The following is a 19,924-nucleotide window of genomic DNA, read 5'->3' as shown; positions in this document are numbered from 1 at the left end:
CTATTTATTATTTGGTTCAAAAGAATTCAATAACCTAGTGGATATGAAATGTACGTATAGTAAAATATTCTCAGAGTAGGAGTCCTGAAACAGGACTTTTATTTTGTATTTTGACATACAACGGAAGTACGTACAGTAACTTCCGTTTAAGTATGCTGCGGCGCAATTTTCATTCTCTTCAGCGTGGTATGAATTATCATTATTTATTTCGGATTGTGTCTTAATTTTATAGTACTTGTGTATTATTGGCTGGGCATCGGTAAATGAAACATAAAATTAAACCACGTTCCTTCTATGTAAATTTAGTTTTGTCTGTATGCTTGCTAACTTTAGCTAACTAACCGTTTAGCCATCAACTAGCATGCTAACTGTAAGTTAAGGGCAGTTTTCATGTTACAGAGCCTCATTTAGCTAATGTTAGAGAAGCCTTAGTAGAAGTAGAATTATACAAGTTTTTCCTTGTTTAAATGACTTGTTCAGTATAGCGCTCTGCTCTTTGAAATTTTTAATGTGTTTCACTTTCTTCCTTGTCTCAGCCTAAATCAATGATAAAGCTATGTTTACCCCACCGAAGGAGGGTATGCCCAGTATGATAGACAGGGCTCTGAGGATGAGGAGAGAGGAGCAGGCTCGACAGGTAGTCCTCGCCTGGGCGGTGCTCAACATGTCTCTAGCTGGCATGATTTACACTGAAATGTAAGTTAAAGGCAAGTTCAGTAATGTGTGCTACTGCAGACATTGCCAGTAATCTGTGATTCGGACATGTATTTTACTCTTTTACTATTTTCTGTCTTTACTCTTACAGTGCTCAATGTAAGTAATTTTGTACGTCGTTGTTCTTTTCTGTTAGGTCAGGAAAATTGCTGAGCCGATACTACAACATCACATATTGGCTTATTTGGTACATCGGTGAGGTTGCACTACACTTTAAAAGAACAACAACCTTAATTATCATTGAGCACATATACATTTTGCACATACATGTTACACTGAAACTATTTCTCTGCATTTAACCCATCCCCCTGGGGGGAGCAGTGGGCAGCCACTTTCATGCAGTAGCACTGAATAATGTGTTTACCTTGTGTTTTTAATTAGACTGTTTAGATTAAGATAATATTCTTAGTCATTCATTTTTTTTTCCAAACTCTGATATCAAATGTAAGTGGAATGAATGTATGAAATGTTACTTGACACTAAAAGACACTTTCTTCTACTATGTAACTGAGCACCACTTACGCTAAGTATGTTACTCTTTTTTTCCCCCCATTAACAGAACTGGTGCTAGCTTCTCTTTTTAGTCTCAATGCTCTTTTTGACTTCTGGAAGTATTTCAAATACACAATGGCTCCCTCCACTATTGCTGTATCGCCCGAGCAGCATCGCCTTCTGGGTCTTAGAATGACAAGTAAGCCTTTAGGTTTTAGTGACATGCTTTTCTTCCCCCCCCCAAATTTTTTGTCTATGCACTTAAGTCTATTATTGGACTTGACAGGTATGATGAATATTATTCATCCATTGCAGGCATTCAGGCCTCTCCACCCCAGAAGCCAGAAAAAAAGGAGACACCAGCTCCAGCCCAGTCGTCCCCACTACAGGGCCAGAGTGTGTTAAGTTTCAGCCCCTCTCGACCAGCCACCACCAGCCCAAAGTTCTCCCCCAGCTGTGTACCTGGGTACAGTCCTACTCTCAGCAACCCATCTACCCCAAACAGTGCGGGAGGGCCCTTTTCTCCCTCTGTGGCTCTTGGAAAAGTATGTTCATTACAGTAGTGAAATCGGTGTACTGGAATAAATTAAGTGGATACGGTCACAACTCAATTTTGTGTCTGTTGTGTTGGCTGTGTTTTAGGTTTTGAATTACAGTCCGTCCCCTGGTTCCTCTGCCTACCCCAGCAGCATTGGGCCAGCAGAAGGCTCTAGTTTGAGAGCTCGATACCGCACTTCCCCCTCAGTGTTTAATTCTCCAGGAAGCAAGGAGGACTGCATGGAAAATCTGAAAAGCCTGGAGAGATTTCTCCGTACTGAGGAGGAGAAGAGTCACCGCAGTCAGCTAGGTACAATAAGACTGTGCTATAGAAGCTTCACTCCTACAATATAACGATTAGGAGACTAATTTGGATCATACATAGTCATAGGTATATCTAAGACAGGCAGATATGCAGAAATAGATGTATAGGACTGTAGAACAACACATGTAAGATGTTATCATTAACTGATGCCTTTTGTAGGAAGTCCAGAATCTGTGTCTCCAAACCACAGTCCAACATTTTGGAACTACAACCGCTCAGTGGGAGATTATGCCCAGAGCCTGAGGAAATTTCTGTATCAGCCAGCCTGCCGCTCTCAGGCACCATCTGCCCACAAGGATGAGGCAGACCTTGGCTCCAAACAGGCTGCAGAGGAGGTCTGTATATCAACAATTTATACGTTGTTCTTGTGCTTTAGTAAAAAGAGACATGTCCCATCTCAGTTTTTCAGTAAATGTATTGGCATGAACATAGTTTTTTTCCTCTTTTTGTTCTATAGGTGTGGGCTAGAATCACAACCAGTCGACCTGTAGTAGACCGCATTGATAGTTGGACAGCCAAGCTTAGAAATGTAAGTGTTCTAACACATTTATAGAAATACAATTTTAATATATCTTGTTAGAAAACTGTACAGCATTAATTCCATACTGTTGCTTGCCACAAAAACTCAATTACTGTACATAAAATAATACTTGAATTTGAGTAAAAATCCTATGTATTGTGCAGTGGATCAGTGACACCATTCTGGTCCCCCTGGTCAAGGAAATAGACTCGGTCAACAGCCAGCTCAGGAGGATGGGCTGCCCTGAGCTCCAGATAGGAGGTAAACATCTGAGGAAAGCATGAATCAGAATGGAATAACACTTTATACTTTTATCTGATAAAAGTATAAGTATAGTAAACTTTTATCTTATATTAATGGATGACCCTTTCTACCAGCTGAACCACAGTTGACCCAACTTTAAGAGTAATTTTGAAAAAATAATTTTGAAAAGTAGAGATTATAAATTAATAACTCTCATGCTTTCATTCCACCAGAAGCGAGCATAAGCAGTCTCAAGCAGGCAGCAGTGATGAAGGCCTCCTCTATTCCTACTATGAACTCTATTGTACTGTACCTAGACATAACACCCAACCAGGAGTATCTAGTGGACCGCATAAAAGGTAGGTTCTCCTACATAATGCGTATGTGTTGTATTACATGTGGCTGAAATAAGAAGGAAAGAAATATGTATTTCTTCTGTCTCTTCAGAGCTGGCACACAGCGGCTGCATGAGCTCTTTCCGCTGGAATGGTGGTGGTGATCTGAAGAACAGGAAGTGGGACACAGACCTGCCCACTGATTGTGCTGTGAGTTTACACACAAACACACGTGTGCACATGTGAAATAAACAGTCACTGCAGATTCAGATGCATGTTTAGTCTGTTGTCTTGTTGAGGCTACTTAATCAATTACTCTCGGTTGATTTTTCCCATAAAGTGTCAGGCAATTGGAAAATATTCAGAACGCAAGTTATGTATTTTCACAGAATATGTGTACAAACAGATTATAGGAAAAATATTAATTAGTTAAAATAACAACCTGTGACTTTTCAAATGCATGCATATGATGCACATGTCCATTTATAGACATTTCAACAATACCTATATGACTGGGACTGTTCTGACTGCAGGGCCTGTGTTACAGTGTTAATCAACGTGCCAGATACATCTATCTAATACTAGTGGTCTCTCCAGTCACATAGTCTTTCTCTTTCCCTTAGATTCTTATGCATGTGTTTTGTACATACTTGGACTCCAGGCTGCCCCCACACCCAAAGTACCCCGATGGGAAAACTTTCACTTCACAGCACTTCAGCCACACCCCAGATAAACCTGGTAAGTGCAAACAAACTCAAATAGTAAGTAGAAATACAAAACGCCACTGCTTCTCGTTGTTAAAGAACATCTGCTTTTTATTTTTTCCTCAAACTTGACTTCTTTATGGTGCTCCAGTTCTTGTGTCTTAATTTGTATTTACTCACAGATGTAACCAAGGAGAACCTCTTCTGTATCCACCAAAGCAGTACCACTCCCCCTCATTACCAGCTCATCTACCAAGGACACATCTACAGTCTTCCCAAGGTAATATCAGAAGCACCCAGCATTTACTCTGTTCTTGTTCAGTAGTATTTCCAAATGTTCTTCCAAAACAGCTAGTTATTTTTTGCTATATTGGTTTAGAATTAAATCCCTCGAGACACCGCAACCTCTACATTTTGCTATTTATAAATCTCCCTGATGTAACAACAGTAAATCAAACATAATCTCAAAACTTTTTTATTTACTCCCTTAAGATATTACTCTCTTAAAATACTGCTTTTAAAATGTAAAATAATCAATTCCGGAATACAAGTAAATGAAAAAAACATTCTAGCACAGGTTTCCACTGAAGACACAAATTGACATTAAAAAAGCACAATCCAGCTTTTTTGACAGAATACACTAATAATTTGAACATCTACTGTTTGTTTGTTTTTAAGATTTTAACTACTTCTATTCTGACATGGTCTTTTGGATAAGGTACATGTCTAATTAAATAAATTTTGGATGAGGATAAAGCTCAACCACAGCTAGTTTTTTTTATTACATTATAAGCTTGTAAGCCCCAGCTCTTGTGAAATAAGATATTAACTTTACATACATACATGTCCTTTCGGCTTATCCCGTGAGTTCGGGGGTCAACACAGCGGATCATTGTCCGCATGTTGATTTGGCACAGTTTTTCCTTCCTGACGCAAGTGACGCAACCCTCCCCAATTTCTACCGGTCTTCGACCGGCACTGCAAAGCTGGGGAAGGGAATGGGGTGTTAGGGGTTCAATGTCTTGCCCAGGGACGCTTCGACATATAGCCAGGGCCGGGGATCAAACCACTCACCCTGGGGTCCGTGGACGACTGCCTTTACCAACTGAGCTCAAATAAGATATTAACTTAGGTGCAATGAATATGATCTTTTAAAAATTCAATCATAGGGAACTTTATAAATATAAGCCTTCTTGTATTCTCCATGTATGTAATGGATATTCCAGATAAAAAAACAACAACTGAGGAAGGATGTCAGTACAGGCTCCCTATTTAGGATGTCCTTTTCTACAGCAATGCTTTAATTGCAAAGGCATTAACTCCTCTTGATTTCTCTTACAGGGCAGGAACAACTTGTTCCACACAATCCTCATGTTCCTCTATGTCATTAAGACCAAGGAGTCAGGAATGCTGGGGTGAGTATCTTTGCTGCTGATATATTGTGAAAGAGTAGCTATCTCAAAATAACCTTCAACACAACTACACAGTCATTACCAAAAACGTCGGCACCCTTGCAGTTCTGTCAGAAAATGCAACTCTTCCCGTGGCACTGTAGCTAAAGCCCCCTGGACGTGGAAAGAAGTTAATGAAAAATTACAACAAAGGATTGTTTGAATGGTGGATAAAGGACCAGGATTGACTTCCAAACAAGCTGATCTGCCGACACAGGGAATAACAGTGTCAGCTGACACTATCCATCGCCATCTGAATGACAAGGGATTCTATGGTAGGAGACCCAGGAGGACACCACTGCTGACACAAAGGCATAAAAAAAAACAAGACTGGAGTTTGCCAAAACTTACGTGACAAAACCACAATCCTTCTGAAAGAACATACTGTGGACAGATGAGACAAAGGACATCATGGCACTGTTTAAAGAAAAAGAAATGATGCCTTCAATGAAAAGAACACAGACCCTACAGTCAGACATGGTGGAGGTTCAAAGATGTTTTGGAGTTGCTTTGCTGCTCCTGGCACTGGATGCCTTGACTGTGTGAACGGTATCAGAAAATGTGATGATTACCAAATACGTTTGGGGCGAAATGCAGTGGCCAGTGTCAGAAAGCTGCGTCTCCACCAGAGTTCATGGGTTTTCCAGCAGGACAACGACCCGTAACACACTTCAAAAAGCAGAAATGGTTATAAAGTAGGTGCCAGAAAGTTCTAAAATGGCCAGCAATAAGTCCAGATCTGAATCCCATAGAAAACCTGTGGAGAGATCTCAAAACAGCAGTTGGGAGAAGGAATCCTTCAAATCTGAATGAACTGGAGCAGTTTGCAAAAGAAGAGTGGAAAGTTCCAGTAGAGAGTTACTCATTCATGGCTACAGGAGGCGATTGATTTCAGTCCAATGTATTTTTGGGGTTCTGTGTCAAATTGTTTCAGATTTGACTTTTTTTTGTGTTGTTCCAGTGCAGAAAACAAGAAGAGAAACAATAAGCATGTGAAAACCAAAACATTTGCAATTGGAACAATTTTCTGAGAGAAGGGTTGTTTTTTCTGACAGAATTGCAAGAATGCTGATATTTTTGGCCATGACTCTATATCCTTTCAGATTATTATCACATATTGATTCATTTTAAAAAGTCATAAAAAGGGAGGATTACTTGATAATTGAAAATGTTTGCTTTTGCCTTGTTTGCATTCTGTAGAATAATTAAGTCAATTTTCACATTTTTCTCAGGAGAGTGAATCTTGGACTCTCTGGGGTGAACATCCTGTGGATATTTGAAGAATAATGCATCATAATTAATATCAACAAAAGGTGGAAAGTAGTGGATAGTATCCTCCTTGGTGCTGTATAGCTTCATTTGTCAGAATATTGCCTCTACTTAAGGACTGCTGTTTTAGTCGCACATCAGAAAAGCAGCATGTCACTTTAAAAATACAAAGAAAATGCACATTTTTGGACATTTTCTCAGTTTTAGTATACAGATTTTCAGCATGCTGTTTTGTCATTGACATTTTAGAAACTCATGTCTCTTGTCTCATGTCTCTCTACCACAGTGTGCTTTTGATGTGCAGCGCAGCATTGTTTGATTTGATTTACAGATATTCTATTTTGAGAATGTACCAGCATGGCAGCCTTGTAAATAATATACCTAAAAGTGGGTGATTGGCAAAGGGCTCAGACCTATTAAAGCTTGAATGTAGAGTGTGTGTGTGTGTGTGTGTGTGTGTGTGTGTGTGTGTGTGTGTGTGTAGACTTTTTTAAGTCACCTTAAGAAACTAGTGTTGTTAAAAATAAACAATTCATGAAAATACAAGCAATGAAGTTATTCTGTAGACGGGAATATTCCGATAGTACTAGGCTGTAATGCAAACATTGCTATGTATTTTCATTTTGAAAGGTGAAGAATGAAAGGAAACACTTCTGAATCAGAAGTCTGAGTTTTGCTGTACATACACTTTTTTAGGAGCTCTCAATGCAGTTTATTAAATTTCTGTTTTGGACAGTTTTTGGAGTTAGAATATTCTCAGCAATGACATTTTACAAACAAATAAACTTTACTTTTAATGGGTTGAAACGTGTTCATTATTTCTATATAATTTATTTGAGTTACTATTGTAAGCATCCACTTAGTGGCACTGTAGTTCAATTTATTATTTTTTTACAGTTTGACCTTATCAACCGTCCCATTTTCTTATGACATGCTGAATATCCACCTAAGATCACTGAAATGTGATGCCGTATCTAGTACGAACACATCGAAAAACTGGAAAACAAAAGTGATAAAAAATTATCTGAAAAAAAAAAATCTCTCAACAAAGGTTGAGGACCAGCTTCTTCGCTGGGGGAGTTCATAACGTAGCATCATGCCCTTCGTGTTGAACACTTCAAAACGTGAGGCTTATGGTTATAGTGATGAAAAGCCTTGCCTTACTTTGGAAGATCGCATTAAAATGAAATCTGCGAATGCATTGTGAACACTGAGTTATCTAAATTTCGTTTGTTTTGTAGTTTGCCCTCTTTAAGTGTAAACTACATTTCCCCCTAATTTTCTTTGCAATGCATCTTTCCCTGCTAGGAAATGTAGTCATGCTGTCAATTGGGTCTATTTTTCACTGAAATACAGTGTTTATGGTAATTGGTTTATGACATTCCCCGTGTTAATGTACACATTGTGAATTACATGTGGAGTATTCATCGCTGTTTTTAGAGTTGGCTCATGGTGGCGAAAGGTTGAGACACTCGGTGAAACTACGGAGACCATAATGCAATTGGTCACCGTCGCTACTCCGCTCACATCCGCTTGACTCGGTATCTGTGTTGGAAAAAGGACTTTGAGAAACTGCAGCGATGTCAGTCCAGGTTGTGGCAGCAAAAATGGCAGAGGTCGAACTCAAAGACGTTCCCATCGGCAAAGAATTGCCGGTTGAATCTCCAGTGACACCGACCGCAGAAGGAAAGAACCTCGGCAGGAACGACCCGCACGAGGCCGGTTCCTCTGCGGCTGCGTCCCCTACAGCGGAGCCCTCCGCGAAAGCCGGGGAAGGCAGCCTGGGCTTGCTCAACCCGAACCCCGTGAAGATGCCGCAGGCGTCGGCTATGAAGCGGTCCGACCCGCAGCAGAACGGCGGGGAGGCTTTTGTCAACCGTGACGGTACCGTCGCTGAAGCTCCGCGGATGAAAAAGGTGGGTGAGAAAACGTTTTGCCCGTATTCATTATATCATCGCTGCCACAGGACCACCACTGCTCGCCGCAACGAAACACTGCTGGGAAAGCTGGCATTGTGCGGCGATGCTAACGGGCTAGCTGCTCCCAAAGCTGACTCAGCCGTGTTAACGCTTTTAATAATGGTCTTCGGTGCTAATAACACGATATAAGCTGTAATAAAGGCTAAACACATGTTTAAAACTATTCATAACATTCTGACGACAACACAAAATCTTTAAGACATAACTTCTAACGTTAGCTGGAAAAGAGTATCCAACTGTTGTTACGAGTTTTGTTGGTACTTCGCTGTTGAAGGATGACAAACGTAACGTTACCTTTATTATCTTGCTTTAAGAAGGTATTTTGCTAAGATTATCAACCGGAAAAAGACGGTTACGTCCTGTATAAAATACGTTATATTTTATTTATTTAGCTTATGTAAACACATTTGTAACTATAAGTTAATTGCCTTAATGTTGATTTAAAAAAAAATCACATTTCATACTTTTAGCTTTAGGACACGCGGTAACATGTTATTGCAGGATGGTACTAACAAATCATATTTGTATGGTGGTGTTTTACAAGGCAATTAGACAACTTACTTGGAAGAATTCTTTGTTACCAGGAGGACTAATGTACAGTAAGTTAATCCTGAAGAAGTTTTCGTTGTTGTCTTTGTGCTCTAAGTTGACAGCCCTAAAGTTAGTTTGTTAAAAGAGTCTGTGCTCTCTGGTTGATTTCGGGTTGATATATTATGGCTATTGAGAGTAAATACATGCCAAGGTAAGTATAGGCTGACTAATGCCATGCCAGCCAAGTTGTATGAATCTGTGTGACCCCAGGATACAATAGCCGCTGCCCTTTTGGTTTATTGGATTGGATTAAATTTGGCTTTGCATGTCTTTTTCTTGTTAAACAAGGGTCTTAATATTTGTTTGGCTGTAGTTGCACCCTAAATGCATCTTATCTTGCTGCTTTTTTTTTTGCCAAGTCTTGATTACTACAGAAGTCAACGGTCAAGGAAAAAGCTGTTTTAGATAATGATTCCTTTGAGGATGCTGCCAGCTTTGTTATATTCTTGTTTACAGATGATGGTGATTTATAGCTTGTGGTCACTGTAGTGCACTTTATCATTGGTGGTCAGTCACAGGAATTGATTTTAGTTGTGTGTAGAGTGAGACTGACTCTGCTTCATCAACTTCCTTTAGGTACATGCTGTTAACAATCTAAAGATTATAAATTGTGTTTTTTTTTGGATGAGCTCTAAATTTGTGCTATGTCTGTTGCATCCGTGCAACATACAGCTGTAGTGTGTTTACACTACAACCCATACAGATGGATATCAAGCCTTAGGAAAGGATGAAATCTAGGAGTGGGAAATGATACACTTAATACTCACTTTCTCTATTAAGCCCTCGATGATTATCCTGTCCTATCAGATGATCCCAAAGAAAATTCTTCTAGGAGGCTCGCAGGATATGATTTGGATAGTACAGTGCAAAAATGGACTGCACACAGACAGCAGCTCAGAGCAAGTGGCTTTGCGTACCTCAGACTGTCATAATGTCAGAAAGTAGGCATATGGAGGTCAACCAGCATCTTGAGGCACTGGAACCACAGGGTGCAATCGACAGCAGAAGACACATCTGGAAGACCAACCTTTTACACATAACCAGGGTACCAAGAGTTTATTTCCAATGCTTTACGTACAATATCCTTTATGTACAAAAAAGTTGGTAGGCTGTCGTTGATGAAATTTTGTTGTTAAATGTTCCTTAAACAGCATCAAAATATGTGTTATTGTTAAAAGAATCTATGTGATCAGAATAGATATAACGTGCTTTAATTCTTTTATCAGTGATGCGAGTAATGCACTGGTTGTTCTCAATGTCAACAACAGCTTGTATAGTGCAATTATTTAATTTATTATTGTATTAAACGTGTTGCTGTACTCAAGTGATCATTCAACCCATATGGGACATATCAGAATTTTAAGAGTTAATTTTCTATTTCCATGTAAGAGAGAACAGCAAGTCTGAGAAATTTCTAATAGATGCAGATGCTCAGGACTACAGCCTGGCCTTGCGCATCTGCTGAATTGCCCAGTGTTGTAAAGTGTAAGTGAAGCAGTGGGGCTGATGATGCAAGGATTTGAGCAGCAGCAGTGTGACTGAGTGAGTGGATGACTGGCAAGCTTTTAATCCATGCCTTTATCATCCCACCTCATGAGGGGATTAAAAGGACAGCTCTCTGTTGTAGCTGAGCCCAGATGTAAGCTTTTTGAGTCAGTGGTGAGTTTAGTTGTAAACTGCATGCATCTCTCTGGCTGACGCAAGCATTGGTTTAGTCTCATATTGGGTCAGTAGGGTCACCTGATGCTTAAATTAAAGCAGTTGGTTTACCTATTCAGCAACCAGCGTACACACAAGCATGTTCACATTGTAAAACATCACATTGCTCACTGAATAGTTGCGAACAGGTGTTAGGAAATAATGCACTGTGATATTTTAAAATGGCTACAGAGAACAGCGTGTTATCCGTCTCTAATATAATGTTATGTCACCTTCTAAGCTGGTATTCCTGGCGCTGCCCACTGGTTAACAGGCTTACTGTTGCTGATGGCCGCTTAATTTGGAAGGTAACTCTCTGGAAGAAGATGTTATGTATTCAAAAGGACTGAAATCAGCCTGAAGTATTTGCACTTGTAAGCTCTAGTTTGTTCACCATGGATACTGTGTTTTATCCCAATTTGTTTTGGACCTTTCATTTGGCCTACTTTTTTGGGCCATTGAAAACCTTTGTGGTCACCTGTTGTAGTGTGTTTTATTTATTTATGTATTTATTCATTTTTTGCTATGGCAAGGTCTGAAAATATACAGGACTCTTTGCACACTGCAGTCTATTATGAAAACCCTGAAACAATTAACAGGCTTTTATTACTTATCTAGTAGAGGTTAAGAAGTCAGTGCTCTGTTGCTTGTCAGCATTGTGTCCTTAAATCAAGGTCTTCAAGCACCTTCATCTGCCTGTGCCTGTGCATGCAGGCCATGTGGATTTCTTCCCGTACGCCTTCTAATTTGTGAGTCACCATGGCTATTGAGCTGGTCTGCATTCATGCTCAGTGCTAATCATGCACACAACCTACACCTTTAGTCAGACGACTTCCCCCAAAATCAATATGTTGTCATAGCCTCGTCCAACTTTTGTCTTCAACAAATGGCATTGAGAGTAACTATTTTAGTAAGGCCCATGAATTACCTGAATGAGGTATTTGTTTGACTTGTTTGCATCCATGTTTGATCAGATTCTAAAAAGCTGTAATTGGCCATGACTGCAGGGCTTTACATATTAATGTATTTACATACTTTTTCAAATAGTTTTTCAAATGGACTTTAATGACCACACTGCAGTTTAAAAGTTTTGAATTCTAATTTTGGATTGAAGGCCAGTTGATAACATTAAAACAAATACATCTGGAGTCGCAGGGAGTTGCCTAGAATTTGCATCTGTGCTGTATTCTGCAGCAGCTTAAACCCCCTATATGTGTTTACATTTAGATTTTATTATAAGTCTTACAAACCTTACCCAAATTAGATGAACGGTATCTTTTAGGACCCATTTAACAAACATTTGCACACACTTCGATTCTGTTTGTTTTGATGCCACACTGTGTCAACTGCAATGTATTAATCTCTGTTTTTGGCTAAAGAAGTAGATTTATTATTATTCTCTCCTCTTAAAACAATATAAAGAGGAAAGAATTAAAAATGTGATTATTTAAATCATATAGATCGGTGATGCACTCCAGATGCCACAGAAGAAATGCAACCACATGTCTAAGCATGGTGTGGACCCGAAACATGTTAAAAAACGATCAAAAATAAACGTAGCATTAAGTTGGTCCACTTAAACCTTTCTTTCTTAAACGTAATACTGTTATATTTAAAACCATCATAAATTTCAGAAATCCCGTTCTGTTTACAATTACATGGTCAGCTTGAAGAGGGCCATTTCTTTCTGGTTAAACATTAACCTCACTTGTGAAACTGTCTCCGCAGTTTTGGAGATTATATGCTGTTGTGCTATTTTTTGTGCTGACAAGCGTTCATTAGTTATTGATTCCTCATAATGAACGAAAAGTAAGTTTGACAATTGTTTGAGGTCACTGGTAGGGTCACCTCCGAAACAGGAAGGATGGTGGACAGACCAGGGCCTGTTGGATCATAACACAGATGTGGAGAGCGAGCTTGAAGACTGACGATGATAAGCAAATGAGAGAACTCTTTTTGCTGAAAATGTGCATCCTTGTTGCATATGTTTAAATGATACGGTAATCTTAATTAGGCTGGTCAGGTGGAAGTGTGCAACTGCCACGTTGGGTAGTACACGTTAGTGCTGCAAACTGTTGTGGATTCAAAGTGATATTTTGAAATTCAAATTAAAAATGTTATAAATGTTGCAAGCAGTCTAACAAACATGAATAAGTTTCAATTATAATTAACATAATGAATAAGTTTCAATTCTAATTAATTGCATTCCATGCAAACATATTGTGATATTTTGGCTATATCACTTTGCTGTAGAAAAAAAAGGGGTATGTATTATATTTAGTGTTTAGTGTTTCATTTTGTAGGTAGAATATTCACGCCGTGATTATGAAATTCTAGTTTTTAGGGTTTAATCATCTGTATTATGCAGCTACCCTTGATGTTCCTTTGCTGCTTTGGCACTCAAAGCCTTTCTTCATGCTAACAGGGAAGTCACGTTTTTGGTCACTGAGTATGGCTGTATTCACTGTGTATGAACAACCATCATTAAAGGGCATTGTCAGGCAGTGAGGAGAATGATTTCTAATCAGTGACTTGGCTCTTTTCTGTGTGTGTTGTAGAAAGAATGGCATGAGAGGAAATGGAGAGCTCTACGTCTAGACTACTGTAAAACTGTAACAGGGAGCAGGACAAGAAATCCGTTTTAAAATAAATGCTTATAACAGAGGTCGCCAACCTTTTTCCCCCCTGAGAGCTACTTTTACAAAATGAAAATGGCAGAGAGCCACTCATGTTTTGTAACATTTATTCTCATAGCTTATTTCTGCACAGATTGTACAAAAACTGAAATTTTGCATTAAAACTAAACTACATGCATATGTATGTATTTCTGCATTTAGTCTGTCTGTATGCATTTCTTTCTATTGTATTGTCTTACTGGTATGGGTACCAGCAGCGGGTTCATTTCATTTGCAGTCTGGACGCAACAGAGGGGTGAACACCTCCTACTCTGACTGCAACTCCGAGGAGGCTGCGCGAGGACTGGGCCGCCTGTGCTAAAGGATGTGGGAGGGGGCCATGGTAGCTCCCGCTGCTCATTGAGAAGAGTGAGAACGATACGTGCTTTAACATCACAGTCTCCAAAAGTCTCCAACAACAGCATGAAAAGTAGCTAGATTTGTCACTAGTTGCTATTTTGAAAAAGATTCACTATAGAGGTCTGAATACTCGCTAAATGTACTGACAAAGTCGCTTAGTTGGAAACACTGGCTCATCAAGGTTGACAGCAGTGCACTGTTTGACAACTAATTGTCACATAATCATTTTGAGTAAGAATTTAATGAATGAATTTAATTAGATATACATAAATGTCTGTTTGCTCAAATTTGACGAATCACGTTTTCAAATTCATGTAAGATTAATTAACCCTTTGGCGAGCAGCTTGGAAAGTGGGTAGCTCTCCAGCACTGTGTCGGAGACCCCTGGCTTATAGAAACAGAGCAGTGTGTGTGATATGGCAGGTCTTAGCTATGTAGCCCTAAGCCACTAAGTATTTATTATGTGAGGTTTATTACACTTTCTATTGACCTTGTTTTGTAGATTTTTTGCCCTGTCTAGCTTGCTCACAGTCTCATTGTGTTCCCTTATAGTGTGAGTGCTGTCTGGCCTCTTGCAGCATAAAAGTCAACAGTACACAGCAAAAACGAATGATATCACACTTCTCAAACCATCTTCATTCATGCAGCTGCGACCGACTCAGGAAATGGGCTGTTGGTACTAAACACCAGTTTGAGTTTATTTCACCTGCAGGTTGCCAGATATTTAAATCTTCATCACTGTCCAGATGGGAAGCTACGCTTCCTTTAGGCTGCATGACTGAAGTGAGGAAGTAAAAACCACAATTTACTTCAAATACTAGTATTTATTACAGTCACTTTTTGAGATTGTATGGTTCAGATGAGCAGATCTTTTCCTCTTTTGTGGATCATCTTTGTTCTTTTTTAAACAAATTTTAACCTTTCTGATTCTTGTGGCTGATAAGGTGTTTGCATGTTTTGGTATGAACTTTGTTTTTCTGCTCATGAAGTTATCTTCAAATTATGTATCGTAATACCATCACCACTGCTCTGTGGAGGTTGCTGGTGATGTCACTGCATATGTTGCCCAGTACACCAGTAGTCTTTTTTTCATTTCAGGACATTCATTGTTGTTGTAATAATCCCGAGGGTAACAAGAAATACCTATCAGTCACATTTTCTAATACTTTTAACAACTTCATCTAATACAAAATCTTCTATGCTAGAGCTGCAATTTCAACTACAATTAACATGTTGCTTTTCCTACAGATGTTAAATAACATTGGCTCATTGTCAAAGTTTGCTATAACTACCCTAGAGAACCTCACTGTTGGCATGAGAGAGGGGCTGATGTTTTCAATACAGAAGAAAAAAATTGCATAATAAATGGCAGCCACAATATTGCTTTGAAGTAAATGTTTTCCTGTATAGTTTAGTCCTATTCTATATAGTTTACTGTGTTGAGGCATAAAGAACATATAACAAAACAAACAAATAATGCTGTACTTTTTTCTCATATTCAAATGTCCTCAGTGAACAGCAAAAACTAATAAATTATCTTCACTGTTCCAGTACTTTTGGAAAGGACCGTACATGGATGAACATATAGTATGTTTAGTTGATTCCCTGGCTGAGACATAAAATATGCAGTCAGTATCACACACAACATTTAATTTGTCTTAATCTACTAAAGAATATCATAATGTTATAACACATAATATTTCAACATAATAATGTTGAAAAGTTAGCACAGTTTCATAAATGTAATTGGAATATGTCTAATGACCGGTAGCACTCATCATTATCAAGGCAGACCTTTTGTGACAGCCCCCTGTGGCTGCCCTCTGCTCCCACCATGCAGAGAATGAATTTGATTGTAACATGTATGCAACATGCATATTTGCTCAGTGATGACAATTAAGATTCTTGAACTTGACCTGCCAGTTCTTTATGATTTTTGGCGGCTTCTGCCATAGAACTATGCCTTTGCTGTCCTTGTTTGTTTTGTTTCCTATTGTACTTTGGTTCAAAATGAGTCTTCTTCAGCTATTGTTGAACCCCATGTGTCAAATTCACTTCAGTATATTGAAGCCCCGGCACCTGTCTTTGAGCAGAAAGTTAAGTAGGTTTCTGGGATGTGGCATTAAGGTTTTAGTATTTGGTTTCTGTGATGTTATTAGGCTGGTACTGCCAGTCTCTTGTTCAGTGCTTCCCTGCTCCTAAGTGTTCCAACCACACTTATCTGCATCTGTGACTCCCCAGTTGAAACTCATTTCCTGCCTCATCGCCATAGCTCGCTATCACTCACTGTGTACAGCTCATTGAGTTACATGTCTTTCCATCAAAAGCTGTTTTACAAGTCTCAGGTTCTTGGAACAGCAAATTAAGGGGAAAAAGGGAGCGCTCACTTTTCCTGGAACCTGTATGTTCACAAAATGCCAGCACAGTCTGAAATTTTAAACCTCTAGGTTTAGTTACTGGTGAGTGAGTGAGTGAGTGAGTGAGCTTCCACCCAGTTGATGCGTGTGGTATGTGTCCATTGTGTCACTAGCCTACAGTGCTGTGTGCACACGAGGATAAGTAAAGAGTAGTGGACATTATTGCTGAACCTGCTGTGCTGTTTGATGAGGAATGCAGCTCCATATTTGGGTGCTGCATTTGAACAAAGGGCCAACATTGTGTTCAAAAAGTGCTGCATCACAAAAGAGTCCTCACAAAGGCTGAACTGAACCTCCACACACCCATCTGTCTGGCCTGCTTCCTATTAGTCAGTCAAAACCACCAACATCTGGCAGCCAGAGATGGTAGTTGTTGATGTCTAAAAAAAACATTTTACATTGATATACTTTTTCTTGCTACTGTATATAACAGTTTTATATGAATGGAGATCTCTAAGCATTAGGGTTCATGATTTGTAAATGCGGCTCATACTGTTGTTTTGCAATTGAAAATCATAAACTATTAAACTATGACAGTCTAAAGGACTGTTGATAAAAGAGGCAATGAAATGGTGTGTTCATAGCTTGGCTCCTCATGATTTAGCACAACAGATTGCATGCAAGTGTACGTAGTGCAGAGCATCTGTGCCGAAAGAAAGGAAATACAACATTATTACATGAAGTATTGCCATACATATATTCCCATTTAAATTTTCCCAAAAATGTATACCCCATATTCATGTGCGTCATGTTTTTTTCTTCGTCTTGTCTGTCGGTTGATAGTGGTCATGAGTGTACAGTGGAGTTATAAGGTTTGTTTTGTTTTTGCTGAAAGAAGTACTTGAAACAAAGCTGATGACAGCATTATGAGTGAACCAAAAACAGTACTGATGTGGGCCCTAAAACCAAAACAATGAACAGTGAACATTTTACATTGAGCTTTTGGGCAATTTAATTATTTAGCATGGCATTAAAGATGTCAGTTAAACTGTGAATTTCTCCACATTGCACATTGTTTTGTTTTTTGCAAGCATTCAATCATCTAAAGCTTTTGTCAAAAGTGGGGTCGACTGTGGCGCAGGAAGGTAGAGCCATAGTCCAAATGTCCACCAATCTCACAGTTGTTGGTTCAAATCCCGGCTCCTCCGGTCACATGTCAAAGTGTCCTTGAGCAAGACACTGAACCCCAACTTAGTTGCTCCCGGTGCGTGTTGACCAGCTGCATAGCAGCTCCCCCATTAGTGTGTGTGATTGTGAGTGCGAATGGGTGAAGAAGAACCAGTGTAAAGTGCTTTGAGTGCCAAAAGGTAGAAAAGCGCTATATAACTGCAGACCATTTACCATTTAAAGGATCAAACCTCTAAATTGTTCCTAAAAAGCAATACAGATTTGCTTCATAGTCCTAATTAAAAATAGACCATTGAGCTTATAATGGCTTTATTCTAAAATAGAACAGCACAACCTCTGCCTGGGTGCTATTGATGTAATTGTATCTTCCCTGCAGGGAGAAACAGCTATTTCTAGCCATTCCAATGAAAGAAAAACAAAACCCAAACATGTCATTGTGGAGATTGACCTCTTCATTTTGCAACTTTTTTGTTTTGCTTTCATTTAGCTTAATGAGTGACATTAACAGTCTGTTTGTTTTTCAGTCCACTGAAAGGATTTATTGACTCTAAGCTGGAGTGCTAGAAATGTGACTAATGTAATGCAAAGCATTACGCATGTACTGTTGGAGACTGATAACTGCATGGGTCAACAGATGGGATGGTTATGAATATGGAAACATACACTACAGCTTATTGCTCAATCTGTATAAAAGCCATCATCATGTATGATCATCACTGGTTCAAATACCTTCCATAAACCATAATTTTTATCTAGCCCTATAAAATAGGAAACAATAGATTTAAAGTGATATGATCAATAGTAATGTTGACCACTTTGCTGTCAATGTGAATAGAAGTTATTTAACCACCATTATCAGATGGGAACACTAAGCCTTGGGGCACTAAAGCTCTGGTTTAGTCTACATGGGTAGGCAAGAACCCATTACACAATGTGTGTGCATGTGCGCATGCCCATGCATATGAGAGAGAAAAACAATAGCTGAGACCAAGAATAATAATAATTTTACATTTGTATTTGATCATGATTTAGTATTAGTTAAATGTTTTATGAGGACTTTGCAAACTGAATATTTCCCGTAATTAACATTATTTCTTTATTAGTACATCAAAAGAAAGAAAGCTTGACCTTGTCCTTGAAGGACATGTAAAGTTTAAAGTCTTCCATTTACTGGCAGGTAAGAAGGGAAAAGTATGTGAATCAGAAAGGGGGAGAATACATTACAGAAAGCCCTTAGTGTATTGACACCCCCACCTCACCCCCGTTGAGAAGCAGGTAGGGTTTAATGAGTTGTCCAACTCAATCACTCATTGTTCTCATCTAGTATCTGTGTTCTTGGCTTTTGCTGGGACTATCAGACCATGTCAGACCATGTTTTTTTTTTTTTTTTGCAAAAGTTCATCTTCTTGTGTAATAGTCAGTGCAAACAAGCCTTGTAGGATAAAAATTCCCAGTGTTGCATAGAATATCATATTGCCTACTCTTTTATATATATATATATATATATATATATATATATATATATATATATATATATATATATATATATATATGTGTGTGTGTGTGTGTGTGTGTGTGTGTGTGTGTGTGTGTGTGTGTGTGTGCAAACACAGTTGAATTATGGCCTAGACCAGTTTTGTCTTTGAACTATTCTGTTCTTAACTCAGAGAAACTCCCTCTCTTCCTGCACACAATATTAGCTGGTTTATAAAAAACCTGAAATACCAACAAACAGCATACAAACATGTCATCAGGATTTGAGCTGCCTAACATAGCCCCTCTCTTATGCCAACAGTAATATTCTCCAAAACACTGACAATGATTTATGACAAAAAACTTTATTTCCTCTCACACACTGTGGTCACCGATCTCTGTCAGCTGATACCTGGCTCAACTGACCCAAGCAGTGTTTGGATGTTGCATTAGCAGATGTGTGTTTAGGTATTACCTTGTCAAATGCAGCCCAGTGCTTTTTTAAAGGCTGGAGGAAATTTGTGACGTTACCTTGCGTAGCCACGAAAACTGTTTCTGCTGCACATCTTCTCATTTAAATATCAAAATATATCTAAACTATGTGACTGTACTGTTTAACTTATTGTGGTCTCTTCTCTTCAACATCTGGGTTTACTTTTGCTGATGCCATTTTTACTATGGTTAGCAGCACTGCAGTTAAACTTGTTTGTATCTTGAACTGAATCACACTGACATTGTGAGATAAGTCCACAAGCTCATATTAGAGTTTGTCAACAATGTGCATAGATTAATGATCCCCAAAAAATTAATCCAACTGACTTTAGTGATGTCCTCTGACCTTTGTTTTGGGACTACGGCTATCAAAATGATAGTATTAAGCTTAGAAACACATTTGCATTCTGACTTTAGCACTCACAGTATCTAAAGCCTGTTTCCATTTCTGAAATTTGATAAACCTAATCACAGCTTTGTCGGGCAGCAGGTGGTTATTATTTTAGCTCTTCATTTGCAGG

General features: G+C 38.9%; 2 protein-coding genes across 4 annotated transcripts in view; both read left to right on the top strand.

Annotated features, from left to right (window-relative positions):
• Window positions 1-115: 115 nt before the first annotated feature.
• Window positions 116-7,397, top strand: tmem209 (transmembrane protein 209). 3 transcript variants are annotated; one of them, XM_067490050.1, is made up of 15 exons: window positions 116-186; window positions 537-696; window positions 851-909; window positions 1,274-1,405; window positions 1,522-1,751; window positions 1,849-2,053; window positions 2,228-2,403; window positions 2,526-2,597; window positions 2,753-2,849; window positions 3,065-3,190; window positions 3,279-3,376; window positions 3,790-3,904; window positions 4,053-4,150; window positions 5,212-5,285; window positions 6,554-7,397. In XM_067490050.1, exons 2-15 carry the CDS (start codon window positions 557-559, stop codon window positions 6,606-6,608), a joined length of 1,677 nt encoding a protein of 558 aa, XP_067346151.1. In that variant the 5' UTR covers window positions 116-186; window positions 537-556; the 3' UTR covers window positions 6,609-7,397. The 3 variants fall into 3 exon arrangements, with proteins under 3 accessions (XP_067346151.1, XP_067346153.1, XP_067346152.1); XM_067490051.1 differs by lacking the exon at window positions 116-186 and having other exon boundaries at window positions 681-696; window positions 851-901; XM_067490052.1 differs by lacking the exons at window positions 116-186; window positions 851-909 and having other exon boundaries at window positions 567-696.
• Window positions 7,398-8,116: 719 nt separating this feature from the next.
• The window catches only part of ahcyl2b (adenosylhomocysteinase like 2b), a 39,720-nt gene continuing 27,912 nt past the window's right edge, over window positions 8,117-19,924 (top strand). The window contains exon 1 of the mRNA XM_067490049.1: window positions 8,117-8,506. Within this exon, the coding sequence (XP_067346150.1) occupies window positions 8,171-8,506 (336 nt within the window). The 5' untranslated portion in view covers window positions 8,117-8,170. The remainder of the gene's footprint in view (window positions 8,507-19,924) is intronic.

Source organism: Channa argus, chromosome 21 (assembly GCF_033026475.1).
Source record: "Channa argus isolate prfri chromosome 21, Channa argus male v1.0, whole genome shotgun sequence".
Classification (NCBI taxonomy): domain Eukaryota; kingdom Metazoa; phylum Chordata; class Actinopteri; order Anabantiformes; family Channidae; genus Channa; species Channa argus.
Note: the sequence above shows the minus strand (reverse complement) of the source record. Positions and strands in the feature narration are given on the sequence as shown.